We start from the raw sequence: 16,375 nt of genomic DNA, 5'->3' as shown, positions 1-16,375 counted from the left end.
AGCCCTTGCCCCCCCTGAGCCCAACTCTCTGTCCCAGTCCAGAGTAGGGATGTGAATGTTTAACTAATTAACCAGTAAGCCTCACCCTTAACAGGCAGGGGGCTGCTCCAACGGGTGGAGGTGTCTAGACCACTGCAGGCAGTGACTGCTCCAGCCCAGGAGGTGCAGTCCCTACCTGGGGGGGGAAGGGGACGGGAAACATGGCGGGGGGGGGGGGTCTGCTCCTGTTGGGTTGGATTGAGCCTCCCACCCACCCTGTCAGTCAGCTAACTAGTTAACCGTGTTTACTCACTAACCAAATAAATGGGATTTTACACCCCTAGTCCAGAGCCACCCTGAACCCCTCGTTTGTGGTTCCACCCCAGAGGCTGCAGCCCCTTCCCACACCCCACACTTCTGCCTCAGCCCACAGCCTCCTCCTGCACTTTGAACCCCCTTGGTCCCAGCCCTGTGCCCCAAACCATTCATCCCTGGCTTCACTCCATAGCCTGCACCCCCAGCCAAGCCGCACCCAATCCCAGGACACGAGAGTGAGCAAGGCTGGGGGAGCCAGCTAAGAGGATGGGGGGGCATGGAGGGAGCAGGGGGTGTGGCCTCACACAAGGGGCGGGATTAGGGCATAGCCTCCAGAAGAGGAAGGGGCGGGGCAAGAGGTTTTTCAGGGGATAGAAGGTTGGCAAACCCCGTGTTGCCATGGCAGCTCCTGAGCGCAGCTGCGTGAGAGCAGGAGAGCGACGCCTGCCGGCTAAGCGGGAAAATCCCCGATAGGGCCGCGCTGCATCATGGGTGACGCCCACTACCCTAAGAGGCGGGCGCTACGGGTGGCTGATATCACGTGACCACCGGCGGACAGGGGTCAGCTGATCGGGTCACGTGAGATCCACTACTGCCCCGCGGAGCCTGCTCCGGAGAGTGGCTGCCGAGCTACGCCGCGATGGGGGAGCCGGGCGGCGAGGAGCAGCGGCCGCTGCTGGACTCGGCGCAGGATGACGGGGTCCAGCGCAAGGCGCTGCCGGCCCTGTGCGACCCGCAGCGGCTGGCCCACCGACTGCTGGTCCTGGCCCTCATGTGCTTCCTGGGCTTCGGTGAGTCCCGCCACCGTGCGCCCCTGCCTGCTGCTGGCCGCGCCCGCGCTCTGGAGGCGGGACAGCGAGGCCGGGCCCCTTCTGTGCCCGCGACGGGCCCTCGCCCCCCTCTCCATTGCCCGCTCTCTGCGCTGTTGCCGCCTAGCGAGCTCCTAGCCTGTTGCTGCTGGGGCAGGGGCTCGCTGCAGTCAGTTGGTGGGAAACACGCTGTGCTGCCTTGGGTCCTGTCTCCGCGTCCTCTCCCGGGCCAGGGTCACTGGTCCCCCCCCCCCCCGGCTTTGTTTTGTCTCGTTACCGGGGTCAAATGTCCCGGGCTGTAAACACTGGTGCATGCAGCTTTCCTCCTACAGCCCTGTCCCATCTGCCTAAGTAGGAGCCAGCCTGTTGCCATAGATAGGATTAAAAGTCCCCCTGGAGCCTAACAGTTACGTTTTATGGCAGGGCTCCGCTTCAGAGAATTAACACACTACATACCAATAAATATCTGTGTAGAAAATTAGGAGGCCAATAGGTTTAGCATCGGTTGTGATTTCTCTCACTTTGTTATTTTAAAAAACCCCAACCTTCTTGCTTTATTTTACTTCAGTTTTTAACTGTTTCACTGACATGAATTTTGCTGTGTAGGCAGGCACTAAGCTTATTTTCTTTTGGCCTTCCTTGTTTTTCACCTCTTTGTGTCAGGAAAAAAGAAATACATTATCGATGCAAGTGTACTTTTCTTGACTTGAAGCCTCCAGACTCTCAAAACTAGAAAATCAGGGGTTGGATCTGGTGCATGGAAATTATCGTTGCACACCCAAATCACTGTCTACCTTTCAGTTAGTATGAATCCTCACAGTTTGTTATTGTGATACAAGTCTTTCATATGACAATCCTCAGAGTTGGGCAGCTTCATTCTAAATGATTAATAGCTAAAACATGTTGTTAATAGTGGGTATTATGCACTGAACTTGATGCAAACAGTAGCAAGACATTCAAATTAGATACAGGCAGTCCCCGAGTTACGCGGATCTGACTTATGTCAGATCCGCAGTTACGAACGGAGCTTTTCTCGCCCCGGAGGACGGGAGCGGCGGGACGCCCAGATGCACCGCGGTCCGCCATCCCCGTCCTCTGGGGCGAGAAAAGCTGCTCCCCGTCTCCCTGGTCTGCAGGGAGACGGGGAGCAAAGCCTTGGAGCATGCCCACAGCGGGACAGCCCAGGTGCGCTTGGGCTGTCCCGCTATGGGCGTGCTCCGCAGCTTTGCTCCCCGTCTCCCTGGTCTGACCAGCAGACCAGGGAGATGGGGAGCAAAGCCTCGAAGCACACCAGCAGTGGGACAGCCGTGGCGCGCCTGGACTATCCCACTGCCCGCGTGCTCTGCGGCTTTGCTCCGCATCTCCCAGGTCAGCAGACCAGGGAGATGGAGCAAAGCCATGGAGGACTAGGGTGGTCCCGCCACCCCTGTCTCCCTGATCTGCTGGGGGGGGGGTGCAGCTAGTGCCCCGCCTCCCCAGCAGACCAGGCTTTTCTTGCCTACCCCTGGGGTAGAGCAGCTGGGGTGCTGCCGGGTTGGTCCGGAGTGCCGCTCTGGACCAACCCGGCAGCACCCCAGCTGCTCTGCCCCAGTGTCCTGATTCAGCCGCTGCTGGTCAGTTTCAGCAGCGGCTGAATCAGGATGCCTGGGGCAGAGCAGCTGAGGTGCTGCTGGGTTGCTCCAGTAGCGCAGCTCCTCAGCGCTACTGGAGCTGCGCTACTGGAGCAACCCAGCAGCACCCCAGCTGCTCTGCCCCAGGCTTCCTGGAATCAGCCGCTGATCAGTTTCAGCAGCAGCTGACTTGGGGACGCCTGGGTTTCTTAAGTTGAATCTGTATGTAAGTCAGAACTGGCGTCCAGATTCAGCCGCGGTTGAAACTGATCAGTTTCAGCAGCGGCTGATGCCAGTTCTGACTTACATACAGATTCAACTTAAGAACAAACCTAAAGTCCCTATCTTGTATGTAACCCGGGGACTGCCTGTACTATTTTAATTAGCTTTTAGTAACTCTTTAAGTTACATGCATTTTTTTTCTTTGTTTATTGCCCAGGTTGAATGGAGTAGTCAGTTTTATTTTTCAATCTGACTTTCCTATGCACTAGTGCAGAGCTATAATATTTGAATTTTTATACTCTGCTCAGGGATATTTATATCCAAACACCCTGTTTTGAGGGTTTTAAAAAAGTAATTAAAACATTTGCAGTAGGTTTTATAGCTGTTTTTCAAAAAGTAAAACATGATAGAAGCCTAGGCATCTTCACTTTAAAGAACCATACTTTAAACAAACCACATTTGATTAGGTTTTGAAGGATCATTGCTTATTCAGTATGATTGAGCAGGTTCTAATTAACAGGAAGGGTTCCTTTTTATCAAATGAAAAATGGCTCCTTTGTGAGCACTGGTACTTCTTGTATTTTTTGCTGTATCAGGCTTTGGGTGTGGCTAGTGCAAATGCATAGAGCTCAGCAAATTTGTGGCTATCCACTTTGTATCTGCATCTGTGGATCATTTTAGTGGATGCAGGTACCAGTTCTGTATCTGTGCAGGACTTTACAAATGCAGAACCGTAGAAGTTCCTGAGGGACACTTATTAGTGACCCTCCTTTCAACAATCCTATCGATACCTTCATGATGCTGTGGAATAAAGAGTGATGTATACTGCATCCACACAATAACTTGTTTTAGTCACACACTTAGATAACCACCAGTCACTAATTATGTGAATCCCCTATAGTGTTCTCTTTAGGGATGTGAGCAGTCCAGTTGACTACTTGCATCTTCATCCCTCTCCCCACACCTTGCTTCCTCTGTAACAGGGGCAGGGGGAAGCAGGAGCTGGTGCTGGTTTTCTCCCCCAGCACCATCTCCATGGTGTTGTGTGCCCCCCTCTTCTCATTCCCCCTGCAGAGACAGCAGCACGGGGAGACAGAGGAGGCTGGTCCATCAGCAGCCCCTGTCTGTGGAGGAGGGGGTCCTGGCAGGAAGCGGGAATCCCTGTGGATGGGCTGCTGCTGGCTGGGCAGGCAGCCTGTGTCAGTCCCAGGTCATGCTGAGTCCAAACCCTGCTATGGCTGTGCAGTGCTCTCCTCCCCCTACCCCCTTCCCCCCCCCCCCCCCCCGCTCCTACTGCATTTTAAATTGCAGAAGCACAGTGTGCTTTGGTCCCAGACCCATCGTGAGCCGGGACTGAGCCATTTGCCTTCCCCTTTCGACTAATGGAGAAGTTGATAGAATTTTTGATAGAAAAGGGCAACTAAAATGATTAAGAGTTTGGAATGGGTCCCATATGAGGAGAGGTTAAAGCAACTGGGACTTTTCAGTTTAGAAAAGAGGAGACTGAGGGGGGATATGATAGAGGTCTATAAAATCATGAGTGGTGTGGAGAGAGCGGATAAAGAAAAGTTAGTTATTAGTTCCCATAATAGAAGAACTAGAGGACGCCAAATGAAATTAATGGGTAGCAGGTTTAAAACTAATAAAAGAAAGTTCTTCTTCACACAGCGTGTAGTCAATCTGTGGAACTCCTTGCCAGAGGAGGCTGTGAAAGCTAGGACTATAACAGAGTTTAAAGAGAAGCTAGATAATTTCCTGGAGGTTAGGTCCATAAAAGGCTATTAGCCAGGGGATAGAATTGGTGTCCCTGGCCTCTGTTTGTTTGTCAGAGGCTGGAGAAGGAAGGCAAGAGACAAATCACTTGGTCATTGTCTTCAGTCCACCCTCTCTGGGGCACCTGGTGTTGGTCACTGTCGCCAGACAGGCTACTGGGCTAGATGGACCTTTGGTCTGACCCAGTACGGCCGTTCTTATGTTCTGATGTTTTATTGACTCACTGATTAGTAAAACAATGGTATTTTAACATCCCTAGTTATCTTTAACTTGATTCCTAAGGTTTGCTGAACAAACCTGAAGAATATCACTGGTTGAATTTTCTTTTCAAATTTTATAGGGAACTTCTTTAACTGGCAAGCTTAGTACTATTTTAAACAGATTTTAAAACTACTAATATATTACTGCATTTTTGTTTGTAAATGTATCATAAAGCATTGCAGTAGTCTCCATTGACTACTGAGGGAAGTGAACTTAATAAACACAATGGGAAACGTCTGTTATCCATGGCATGATTTTGCACAAATGTTATTTAAAATGCAATCCAGTTTGACTATTGTAAATGACACCTGGAACCTGGCTATACAATCTTTATTAAAATAATCTTAGTTTTATATTCAGTATTTCTAAATAGTCTGCTTATTTAGTGTCTTAACTTTTTTTGGTAGGTAGTTATTTTTGTTATGACAACCCAGCAGCTCTGCAGACTCAGGTTCAAGGGGTAAGTGAAGAAAATTCCTTACATATAATAGCTGACTCTTTTGGAGGGACTGTGTTTCAGAAATATGCTTACTTTATGTTATTCTAAAGACAACTTTAACTGTGCATTAGTAGAATGGAGAAATCATCCATGTAATCTAGTAAACGGGCATTGATTCTTTCTCTATAACAAGAACATTGTCAAGCGCTATAATTCAAGTTTTAAATCTTACTCTATTGTATTAGTTGAAACATTGATCTTCTTGAATGTAACTTTTAAAAACACTCTTACCATAACAATTTCAATTATTTTTTGAAAATTATGTGCCTATTAAAGTATCACTTCTTATGGCCTAAAGCAGTACTGCAATATTCCTCAGGCATAATTGTGAATAATCCCATTGAACTCATATGAAGGATTGATGTTGTCCTTCCTGTATCTAGAATAACTACCCATTTAGTCTATTTTCCCCCTTGTGTGATGTGGGTGGGGTTGGGAGAGGAATCTTTTGCAAGGCACTGGAGGGGCAGAGGGAGGTTTCTTTGAAGTAGGGGAAGAAGTATTGTAAAACTACAAGTTGGGATGGGGCTTGGAAGTAAGCTCTCTTTTTTTATTTCTGAAGATAAGTACTTTTCAAGCTGATGTGTCTTTAATGGTTTGAACAATAAAGAAAAGGCATCATTTGGGTCTGTCCTAAACAAAGCTTCACTCATAGTCATCAAGAATGCTCAGAATTTTAGTTTTGGGTCTACTTTAAGTAGTATCTGCATGCTCTAAAGGCTCAAATTAGTGTATGAATTGTTTCAAAGCAATGACTTTGTATTTATGAATAAGAGGTGCCACCTGTGATTCAAACCCCTACCTTCATACACTTTTATCTGACATTTCTCATGCCATAAAGGTGATATTTAATAAAATAAATGACTGCCAGGAAGAAGAAACTGTAGTTAGCCCTATTGGTGGAATGTGTGCATTTGCTGAATTTGGAAAAGGTCTAAAATAGCAAAACTACTTGTACATGTGCAATATCTGACCTTCCTGACCAGAGTGAGAGATCATGAACTGGAGTTATGCACTCTCTGCATGCAAATACCAGGATACTCAGGAGGTGACCCTCCCTAATGGTGTTTTTCACATGAGCCACAACCTACCTGTCTGGAATAGCATAGTTGCATGTCCATTTGGTAGTGGTCAGTTGCACCTGCCAGCTCCTTTTTTGTATTTAAAACACAGGGAGGCGGAGTAGACTTATGGCTGAGACTGAGCTCAAGTCAGGATTTTCCCAAGAGAACCATCTCTCTGCCATGCTGCATTTATGAATGGCATTAAGACTGTTTGTGCTATGAATCTTAGTGACACAGCTGCAACTGTGCCACTAAGGTTTCCTCTGAAACTGCTTTGTGCCAGTGGGCAAGAGCTTTCCTGCCAGTATAATTAAACTACCCCAATGAGCAGTGGTGCCTCCTGCTGACAGTGCATTGTCTAGACCAGTGCTTTTTTGTTAAAGTAGTTTTCAGCATTTAGATAGATGAACTTGTGACACAACACTGTATAAAATTTACCCAATTTTTTATGTGATTGTAGTAAGCATTTAAAAGGCCCCTTGCTTTAAAGTCAAATTAGAAAAATGACTGAAATGTCGTATTTATATGGCTGTCCAGTTAAGGCTTTCAAACTAGAGAAGTGATGGCCATCTGAGAATTTATTTTGCAAGGAAGGAGTTGAGCACATGCAAAAAGTCTGGGCTGCTGCTCTGTAACTATCAATTCCTTGAGTTCTTGTACTGCATTTATCACAAAGGTACCTGCATACCTTCTAGTTGTGCAGTAAGCAATGGGATATATATCCATGACCCTTATTCTTGTTTGGTAGTGCATGTGCACAAAATAATCCAGTTCACTTAGTGGGGGCTAATCATATGGATAAATGATACTCACTACAAATAAGTTGCATTACAAATAAGAGTTGGGCTCTTAGTAAACCAAAACTGAGAGGAAATAATTACACTTCTACAGTTTGACAAATTGGTATGCAAAATACTGATGGATTTTGCATGCCTGAAAGCTTTTCATTTCAACAGCATTTATATATGTCAAAGTTTTGCATATTTCTTGTTTTTTTTAACCTTAATTTCCATACTGATCCATGTTGTTTTGCAAGGGACTATAGAAATCAGTTTGGGGGCTAGTTTATTTTTAATATTCTGTAAGAATGCAGTCAGTGTCTGACTGTTTTAGGGTATTTGCCTTTTGTGTTGGTTGTGTTTGACAATCCTTCTGCGTGTCAGTAGTAAAAAGTTTCACTTTTGCTTAGGAAGCCATAAATGCAGAAATTTACAACGGGCAGGAGCAGCATGACTGAAACCTTACAAAAATTGTAGATGTAAGCGGTTTTTAGGGGTAAATCTAAGGGCATGTCTACGTTAGTGCTTAAGTCAATATAACTTGCATCACTCGGGTGTGACAAAGCCACTCCTCCAAATAATGCAAATTACATTGACCTAAGCACTGTGCATGCCAGTGTTAAGTTGTGGGGAGATGCTCTCATGCCAGCATAGCTTCTGTTTGTCTTTGAGATGGAGTAATTAAGCCTTTGGGACTGATGCATTCATGGTATTTGTCTGGTATTCCTGACCCAATGTGGTTCTGTGTTTCTTTAGAGGCTTCCTGATAGGCGAAGTATTTGTAATATGGTAAACATGACAACAGTGTCATCTATACTGAAAATGTAGATTAGGTTTTTCTGGACAAGAAGCAATGGGCTTAAATTGCAGCAAGTAAGGTTTAGGTTGGACATCAGGAAAAAACGTCCTAACTGTCATGAAGGTTAAGCTATGGAATCAATTGCCTAGGGAGGTTGTAGAATCTCCATCACTGGAGATATTTTATGAGCAGGTTAGAGGTACAGTAAAACTCCAATAGTCCGGCACTCCTGATAGTCCGGCATCAAAATGGCAAGAGCCTAGTGAGTGAGCTTCGGCAAAAAATGAGTCACAAGGTAATAGCAGCAGCAGCTGAACTGAGCAAAAAGGGTAAAAAAGGCTTAAAACTAAAACATTACAGTATACTGTATATGTTATGTACAATAAAAGGGGTTAAGAACACTTTATATACAGTATATAATGTATACTGTGTGTGTGTGTGTGTGTGTGTATATATATATATATATATATATATATTAAAAAAAAAAAAAACAGCTTATATTACCTCCTGATAGTTCGGCATATCTGATAATCCGGCACCACCTAGGTCCCATAGGTTCTGGATTATCGGAAGTCTACTGTATATGGTGCTTGGTCCTGCCATGAGGGCAGGGAACTGGACTTGTTGACCTCTCAAGGTCCTTTCTAGTTCTAGTATTCTTTGATTGTGTGGACATGCATCCACCTATCTAATGGCTCGATCCTTCCAAGTTGACATCCTACTTTTTTCACGAGTTTGAGTGTTTGAATGTGAACAAACTGCAAAATCTTCTGTTGGCACAGAATGTCTTCATCAGATATGCTTCAGTTGACTAGCCCTAAGACTGTGTGAAGAAGGCTGGATTTGGGGAGCTTATACAGAAGGCTTGCATTTTCTACATGCCATGCAACTGTGTTCTGAGTGCACTCCTCTATGCATGTCCAGAGGGGAAGCTAGGACCTGTTGATTTCTCTTTGAGACTGGAATATAGCCACAGTATAGTAGTTTGTGTCTCAAGCAGAAATCTCTTCTCCTGGATGAGCTCTCCAGGACCTGAACTATCTGTCTGGGCTAGAATTTAAGTCTTGGGTGGTTTAAAATCTCTCACTTCGGACTAAGCGTGCATTGGTTACATTTGAAATGGTTTCTTCACAGCAAGTGCTAGAAACTTGGGGTTTAAAACCAACTTGGGGAGATTTTCAGAGGCACAAAGAATAGCTAAGAGCCCAACACTCACTATGTGGTGTCTTTTTGTGTGTGTGTGTGTGTGTGTGTGTGTGTGTGTTGGTGCCTTTTAAAAACAGTCTTCTCATAGAAATTCTACAGCTTTATAGGTAAGGCTTACCCTTTGCCAGTGAAACATTCTAAATTACCTATGGCAGTTGCTTCAGAGGGGTAGCCAAGTTAGTCTGTAACAGGAAAAACTTAACAAACAACAAATAGTCTCGTAGCACTTTAAAGACTAACAAAAAAAAGATGGTATCGTGAGTCCAGATCCAAGAAGTATCTTGGTCCAACACTCCAGTCTTCTGGAGAAGTGGGCTGTGGCCACGAAAGCTCATGATACCATCTACATGTTAGTCTAGCTAGTAGCACTTTGAAAACTGTTCATTTTTTTAAAGTTTTTCCTATGGCAATTGGTAAGACTTACCTTGGGATTTCTAAACACTTGGTAGCAGTTAAAAAATGCAGGCTTCCTTATAAAAGAGTGTTTTAATTCAGATCTATTCAACATGCGGCCCATTTGTTTGCAGCCCACCGTGTGGTTTGGGTTTATGCAGGGCTCAACACACGGCCTGTGGGTGGGATCCTTTGAATATGGCCTCCACTTGGAACATGCTTCACAACGGTGAGGCGTCTCCCAGGTGAGGTGAGCATTGAAAGATGCAAGTGGAAGGGCTGGCTGGAACAGATGGGTGTACAAGGTGTCGGTGTTTCTAGCCCCCAGGGAGGAGGGGCACTGGGTCATTGTGGGAAGTGCTTTGTATTCATGCCCATCAGTATGTAAGAAGGTATTTGCATGTATATGCAACCACACTTAAGTGGCGGCCCTTGGCATGTGCTGTGAGTATCTCTGTGGCCCCTGGGCTTCCAAAGTTGAATAGTCCTGTTTTAATTAAGTGCTATTTGAGAAATTGTTACTTGATACTAATTTTATAGTGCTAAATGATTTTTTTTTTTTTTTTGTTGCAAATTTTTCATATTCTTAGGATATGAAGGTGAACACTGCTACATTCATGGCATTATATGCCTGGTATTCCTGGCCCAACGTGGTTCTCTGTTTCTTTGGAGGCTTTCTGATAGACAGAGTATTTGGCATACGGTAAGCATGACAAGTGTCCATTTACACTGAAAACATAGATGAGGTTTTTCTGGACATGCATCCACCCAGCTAATGACTTGTTCCTTCCAAGTGGAACACACTACTTGCTTTCATGGAGTTTCTTTGAATGCTTGAATCTGAACAAGCTGCAAAATAGAAAAAAGTGTTTGTGAGATTTAAACGTTTTGATTCTTTTAAAAAAACTTTAAAATCAGGTGTGTGGGGCTTTTTAAAAACTAAAATACACTTTTTTGTTTTAAACTTGCTTTACATGAATTTTGAAACTGACAATTTGTTAAGGCCTAAACTTGCTACAGGTTGAATCTCTTTAGTCTGGCATGCTTGGGACAGAGAGTTTGCCAAACCACGAGAGGCCAATAATGTCTAGCAGCATTCCCAACAATTCCACTGCTTACTGGGGTCTTAGAAGACATTTAGGGGTAAATTTAGATCTAAATAGGACGGGTGGCTGTAAAACTTTATAGGACTGCGGGAAATTTGTCCATACCCATGATAAGTGGACATCTAGCAATTAAAATCATGCTGGACCAAGGATCTTGCCAGAGCAGTGTGCTGTATTAAAGAGGGTCAACATAATCCTGATGAACACAAGGCATGTTAAATAGCGTAATTGAATAGTCATGTAACTGCATCAAATTTTAGCAGTAGTATGACTGTTCGATAAGCATCAGGTCTGCCTGATAGAATTACTGAGGGGAGCTGGCATAAATCAGCAATGGGGGTGGAAATACATGTAGTCAAACCCAGGTTTATTGCTTAATCCTGTTATCAGTTAACCGTGTAGTTGTCTGCACACTGAAATTCCTAATCACAATAATTTAAATAAAAATATTCTGTATCAGTGAGCAGCTTTTATATTTCAATGAGTTAGTGGTGTCAATTATCTGCAAAATCAGGGTACAATGGGATGCTTATGAACCTTAAGTTGACCTCAAAAGATAAAGGCAAAGTCATGTACTACATGAAATATAAATATTACAGTGGAGCAAATGCTGGTATCTTTTTCCAAATATAAGTACTCTGTCGTTATTGTGTGGAAACTTTTTTTTTTTGCTTTAACCTTTTTGGGTTTCAGTTTAAGTAGCAAGTACAGATACTTTTCGTGTGGACTAATTTTTCAGAAACCAAAAAGCAGGACCGCTTGTTTTCCTCCTCCAATATAGGACTAAAAGCTAGTTACAGTAGTGTGACTGACTTCTGAGAACTAGAATAATGCAAGGCCAGATTTAGGTGCCCAGTGGGATCTTCACAAATGCTAAAGACCAATAGATGCATTTACTTTTGAAAATATCTACCAGTCTGCAAATTACAGCTGATCTTCTTTTGCTTAATTACACTTAGTTTAAATGCAAAACATTTTTGGTGAACCTTGTTCTATATTAAACGTGTAAGGTGGCTTCATATAGTACGAATATGCATTTTAAAATACACTTTTAATTGAATTCCAGTTTTATTCCAAATATAGCTTGACACACATGAAATATAATATGGCAATCTAGAAAATAAGATGCATGTCATGTACCATTTTCTCAAATAACAAAGTTAACGTGAGTACCTTAAATTAGTGGTTCTCAAACATTTTTACCTGTGAATCACCTGGCTCAATAATCCTGTCAGTGGACCATCCATTGCTAGTAGAACTCTCTGTTAATTGCATAATTATGCCTAAGATGTGCTGCAACTAAGGAGAATGGTTTCATTTAAATTATTAAACAGATTAAGTGTTTTTAACTTACTCATGTTAGGTTTTTTTATCTAACTTCATTTTAAATATATTCATTTATATCCAACACACAAGGTTTCAATGTTTTCTATATTTATGGCAGGGATGGGGAATTCTTTTTGGGTTGGGGCCACTGACCCAAATGAAAAGCAAAAAACTCCTCCAAACACCACTCTTCTTCCCCCCTCCCCCCCACTGATGTGGCCCCCAACTGAGACACTTCACTTTACTGGCGCTCCAGCCCCACCACATGAGGAGAAGGGACAAGGAGAACTGAGGTTCAGGACTTTCCATAGGCCAGATGTACTTTTCTGGAGGTAGTGGATTTTGTGGATTCTTACGCTCTGGGGTAGAGGCAAAAATGAGGGGTTCAGTGTGTGGGAACAGGGCTGCCAGTGAGTGGGATAGGGATGGGTGTACAGGATCTGGGCAGAAGGGTGGGGTACAGGAGAGAGGGTGCAAGGTCTGGATGGGAGGTAGGGTGCCAGGATGGAGGGTGCATGAGCAGACTGGGGGTAGGGTGCCTGTCCAGGAGGGAGGGTATAGGAGCAAGTTGTGGGTGTGGTGTCTCGGTGGGGGAAGGGGACATCAGATTGAGGTATGAGGGTCTGAGCATGAGGGGAGGGTGGAAGGCAGGCACTTACGTGGCTTTGCACCCCTGTTACACCCAAGCACTGGCTCCTGCTGCTCCCATTGCCTCCTGACAATGGATCACTGTGCTACCATTCCCCTTGAGGAGAGAGCAGCTCAGCCTTCCTTCCTCCCTCATACAACTGGGAGCCTGCGCAGCTGCTCCAGTCTCTCAGGCCTAGAACCATAGAGACCCCAAGAGGCCTTCTGGTCCCATCCCCTGTTCCAAGCAGAACCAACCCCAAGGAAATCAGACATCTCGCTGCCTCCCCTCCCCTTTCCTTCTTCCTTCGAGCACTGTAGCCTTAGAGTGGCTAGAGGGGGACCTTTCCTAAGGGTCAGGCAGAGTCCTGATGCTATGCTGAGCTCTCCTGGGGGAAAGGTGATCCCAGGGTGTGGGGGTGTGCTGCTCTCCTCAGACTAACCTAGCTGGGGGAAGCCCAGGGCTCACAGCTGCACTGGTGCTGGCCAATCTGCAGTGCAGTGGTCAGTTCTTGTCCTCCTGCCTGCCCCATCTCCGATCCTCGCTCCCTTGCATCACTGCAAGCTCCCTGGCCTGGACAAGCCTGCTGTGTTGAGACCCGCTCCTGCCAAATGCACCAGATTTTGCAAATAGCCTGGTGCACCTGCCCCCGCACCACCATCCCCTGCTGCCTTTTTGCAAGGAGGAGGCTCCCCCAAATTTAGACCCATCAGCCAGCACATGCAAAGGAATCTGAATTGCAAAGCGAAGGGAGTTGATGCTTTCCAGTCCCATGCTGAGCACGGTTTTCCAGGACTGCAGCCTGTTGACTCTGCCTGTTAGAGAAATGTGAATGGGCAGTGAGAGCCTGCCCTGAGCTTGTCAGCTGAACCCAGCACATGCAGCGCTTCTGCCCCCAGCTTTTGCCTCCTGTGTGATCCCAGCCAGTGCTGTACCCCATTTGTTTCCTCTCCTCCACCCCACCACATCCCTTAATGAGCTGATGAGAAGGATTTGAGCTGAGCCCTGCACTGCCAAAGTGAAACCAACAGAGCAATTGAAGGAAATCCTTTGTCCCCACCCCCTAGCCTCCCTGCCCATGTGGCTGGAAACGTGCCCCCCCCCCCCCCCCCCCCACTGGGCTCCACCTGCAGCCTCTTCCTGATTAAGTCCCTTCCTCCCCCACCTTCTCTAGGAGAGGGGAAATCCCACCTTTGCACCTCCGAGGGAAACCAGAGCGAGCTCACCACTATGTGGGGGGGGGGGGGGGGGGGGAGGGAGACCGGGGCTGAGCTCGAGCTGTGGTCGGTGTGGAAGTCAGTGTAGAACACACTTTGAGAACCACCGCCCTAAATCTATAAATGTTTTTTAGGCAATTATTTAAATTAAAACATTAATCCAGACTCTCTGTAAAAATTAAAGCATTGAATTTAGTGTAAAGCAGTGGTCCTCATCTGACCCTTCGGCACACAGCTGCTGCCCATGTGACATCCTCAGGGCCATGCAGGTAGGATTGGGCATGACCCACAACACACACACACACACACGGCCCACAATGGTAATAGGTTGAGAGTAAAGGCTGTACTTGTTGCCAGGCAACATGTTTTGCAGGAAGTTATGTAAGACAATCTACTGTTGTGCACTGAAATATTTTTTGTTTTTGAATTAACTGTGTGAGTTAACTGACAGCCATCCTTTAAATCAATCTACCCTCTTAGGAAGAATTCCCCAACTTTATTTTTCTGGTTTGTTTACTAAGTTGTACTGCTAAACTTTTCCAAAGGCAGGTAGGTAGATTCACATATCTAATACAAGAATATTTAAAGAGTAGTAGTATAGTAAAAGATCTACTGTAAGGGGGGGGACCCAAAATCCCACCATACTATTTTTTAACTTCTGGGTGTATATGAATCTTGTACATGTAGTAAATGGTATGAGTCTGTCTGGAAGTGGAAAACCTGTAGAGGAGCTCTGAGTCCTACAATCTCTAGAGTAAATTGAAAGTTAACATTTGTTGCAGAGAAACCACTAGGTTTAGTGGGAGTTTTAACTATGAAGTGTTGAATGAATACATTATGGAAAAAATACATTAGCTTAGTTGTGTTTTTTTTTTTTAACAGAATAATGTGAAAATTGAGCCATATGTATCCTTAGGTGTGATAGTTTCTTGCTGTAATATTTACATTGTATTCTTGTTACATCACTTCATTGTTAGGAGGAAGGCAGTATGACAGATAATATCATGAAGATTCAAGTTACAGGTTTTAAATGAGTTGGAACCCAACTCATATTACTTGAAAGCCAGAACATGTGCACTCCTATTTCTCAAATTTGTCAGATATGCATTGCTGGTGATATGAACGCCGAAGTCAGTGCACAATTAAGTATGGTTTGTAAACTAGAATCATAGGACTGGAAGAGACCGCCGTAGGTCATCTAATCCAGTCCCTTTATGTTCATATATTACATTTTAAAGTTTTGGGGAAGAATTATGGCATTAAGTTATGCCATAATTCTTAATTATGGCATTAGTTAAGATGTCACTTGGCACAAGGAACACTTGTGTGAAGAATGCAATGACCTTTTTTAAATAATAGTCAGATTAAGCAATATTTAGCCTTAGAACTCTGGCGAGTACATATAATGTGCAGCTTTATTTAAGAGAATTTAGATCAGATATCTAGAAGTCATGATCAATGCATATTTCAATGAACTGAACATATCTACTCTTCAAAATGACACTTATGTTTGTCACCAGCAATAGCAATTTATTCGTTCTGTAATGTGGTTGTCAACCACGAAGAAAATAAATCTTTAGGAAGGGGTGTGTGTGTGTGTAGGGGTGTGTGTGTGTGTGTGTGTGTTTAAAAAAAATAAATCTCCAGACTTAAGTACTTCTGGTTTTTGTGTGTGTACTGTTAAATATTTTAGTGTGTATAGTACTTTTGGCTCTATTTTTAAAGTTTTTAAAATCTCAAATTTTCTTTACAGGTTGGGCACCATAATATTTAGCTGCTTTGTTTGTGTTGGACAGGTAAGTGGAAACAAAGGAGTGTAAGATGCCATGTGTCATGGTGAAGGGTTGGCTGAACAAAAGGCATAGCATAATTAATCTGTGCAAAACTAGTATGCATCGTGCCCTTCTGCAGCATGCCCAGTGATGGAGGGTTGCAGGCAAAACCTAGCTAAGATTAACAATTGTGGAGTTGCCTTTTGAAATCCAGCGACGTTTTCGAAGATGTCTTCCTACATAGTTCAAATTCACATAACTGCTTTGCAATAAGGAATCTAAAGTGTCTATGTGGAGTTGCAGTTAAAAAGTTTGCTGTTGACCACATTTCTCCAGAATGGTTACTGTTAATGCATTCTCATGTATTTGATTTTCAAGGTGAATCATGCCATAGGTTGTCATGATTCTTCCCTTCTCCCGGAGATCTGCTTCATGTTGCCTAGATTCCTAATTATAGGAATTAGGTATCTTAAATATCAGTTCATTGAATAGTTGATTAACCTCATGAATTCTTATAGTCCCTGAGGTGAGACCAGCAGACAGTGCACTCTGGCCCCACTCCTGAGAAATCCCCTGCCACTGAGCGCTGCTGCTGTATCTTGTTTAAAAACCAGCTG

The 16,375-nt window shown here is 44.5% G+C and overlaps 1 protein-coding gene across 2 annotated transcripts in view; it reads left to right on the top strand.

Moving 5' to 3' along the window:
- The first annotated feature begins 828 nt into the window (after positions 1-828).
- Positions 829-16,375, top strand: part of MFSD1 (major facilitator superfamily domain containing 1) — a 39,471-nt gene continuing 23,924 nt past the window's right edge. The window contains exons 1-4 of one of the 2 annotated variants that reach the window (XM_075937797.2): positions 829-1,085; positions 5,377-5,429; positions 10,300-10,412; positions 15,740-15,782. In XM_075937797.2, coding sequence (XP_075793912.1) covers positions 935-1,085; positions 5,377-5,429; positions 10,300-10,412; positions 15,740-15,782 — 360 coding nt within the window. In that variant the 5' untranslated portion in view covers positions 829-934. The remainder of the gene's footprint in view (positions 1,086-5,376; positions 5,430-10,299; positions 10,413-15,739; positions 15,783-16,375) is intronic. The other variant, XM_075937798.2, reaches the window with a different exon arrangement.

Source organism: Pelodiscus sinensis, chromosome 10, assembly GCF_052426305.1.
Source record: "Pelodiscus sinensis isolate ZL-2025 chromosome 10, ASM5242630v1, whole genome shotgun sequence".
NCBI classification, from domain to species: Eukaryota; Metazoa; Chordata; order Testudines; family Trionychidae; genus Pelodiscus; species Pelodiscus sinensis.
The sequence above is the reverse complement of the archived record's forward strand: the minus strand, read 5'-3'. Positions and strand labels throughout refer to the sequence as shown.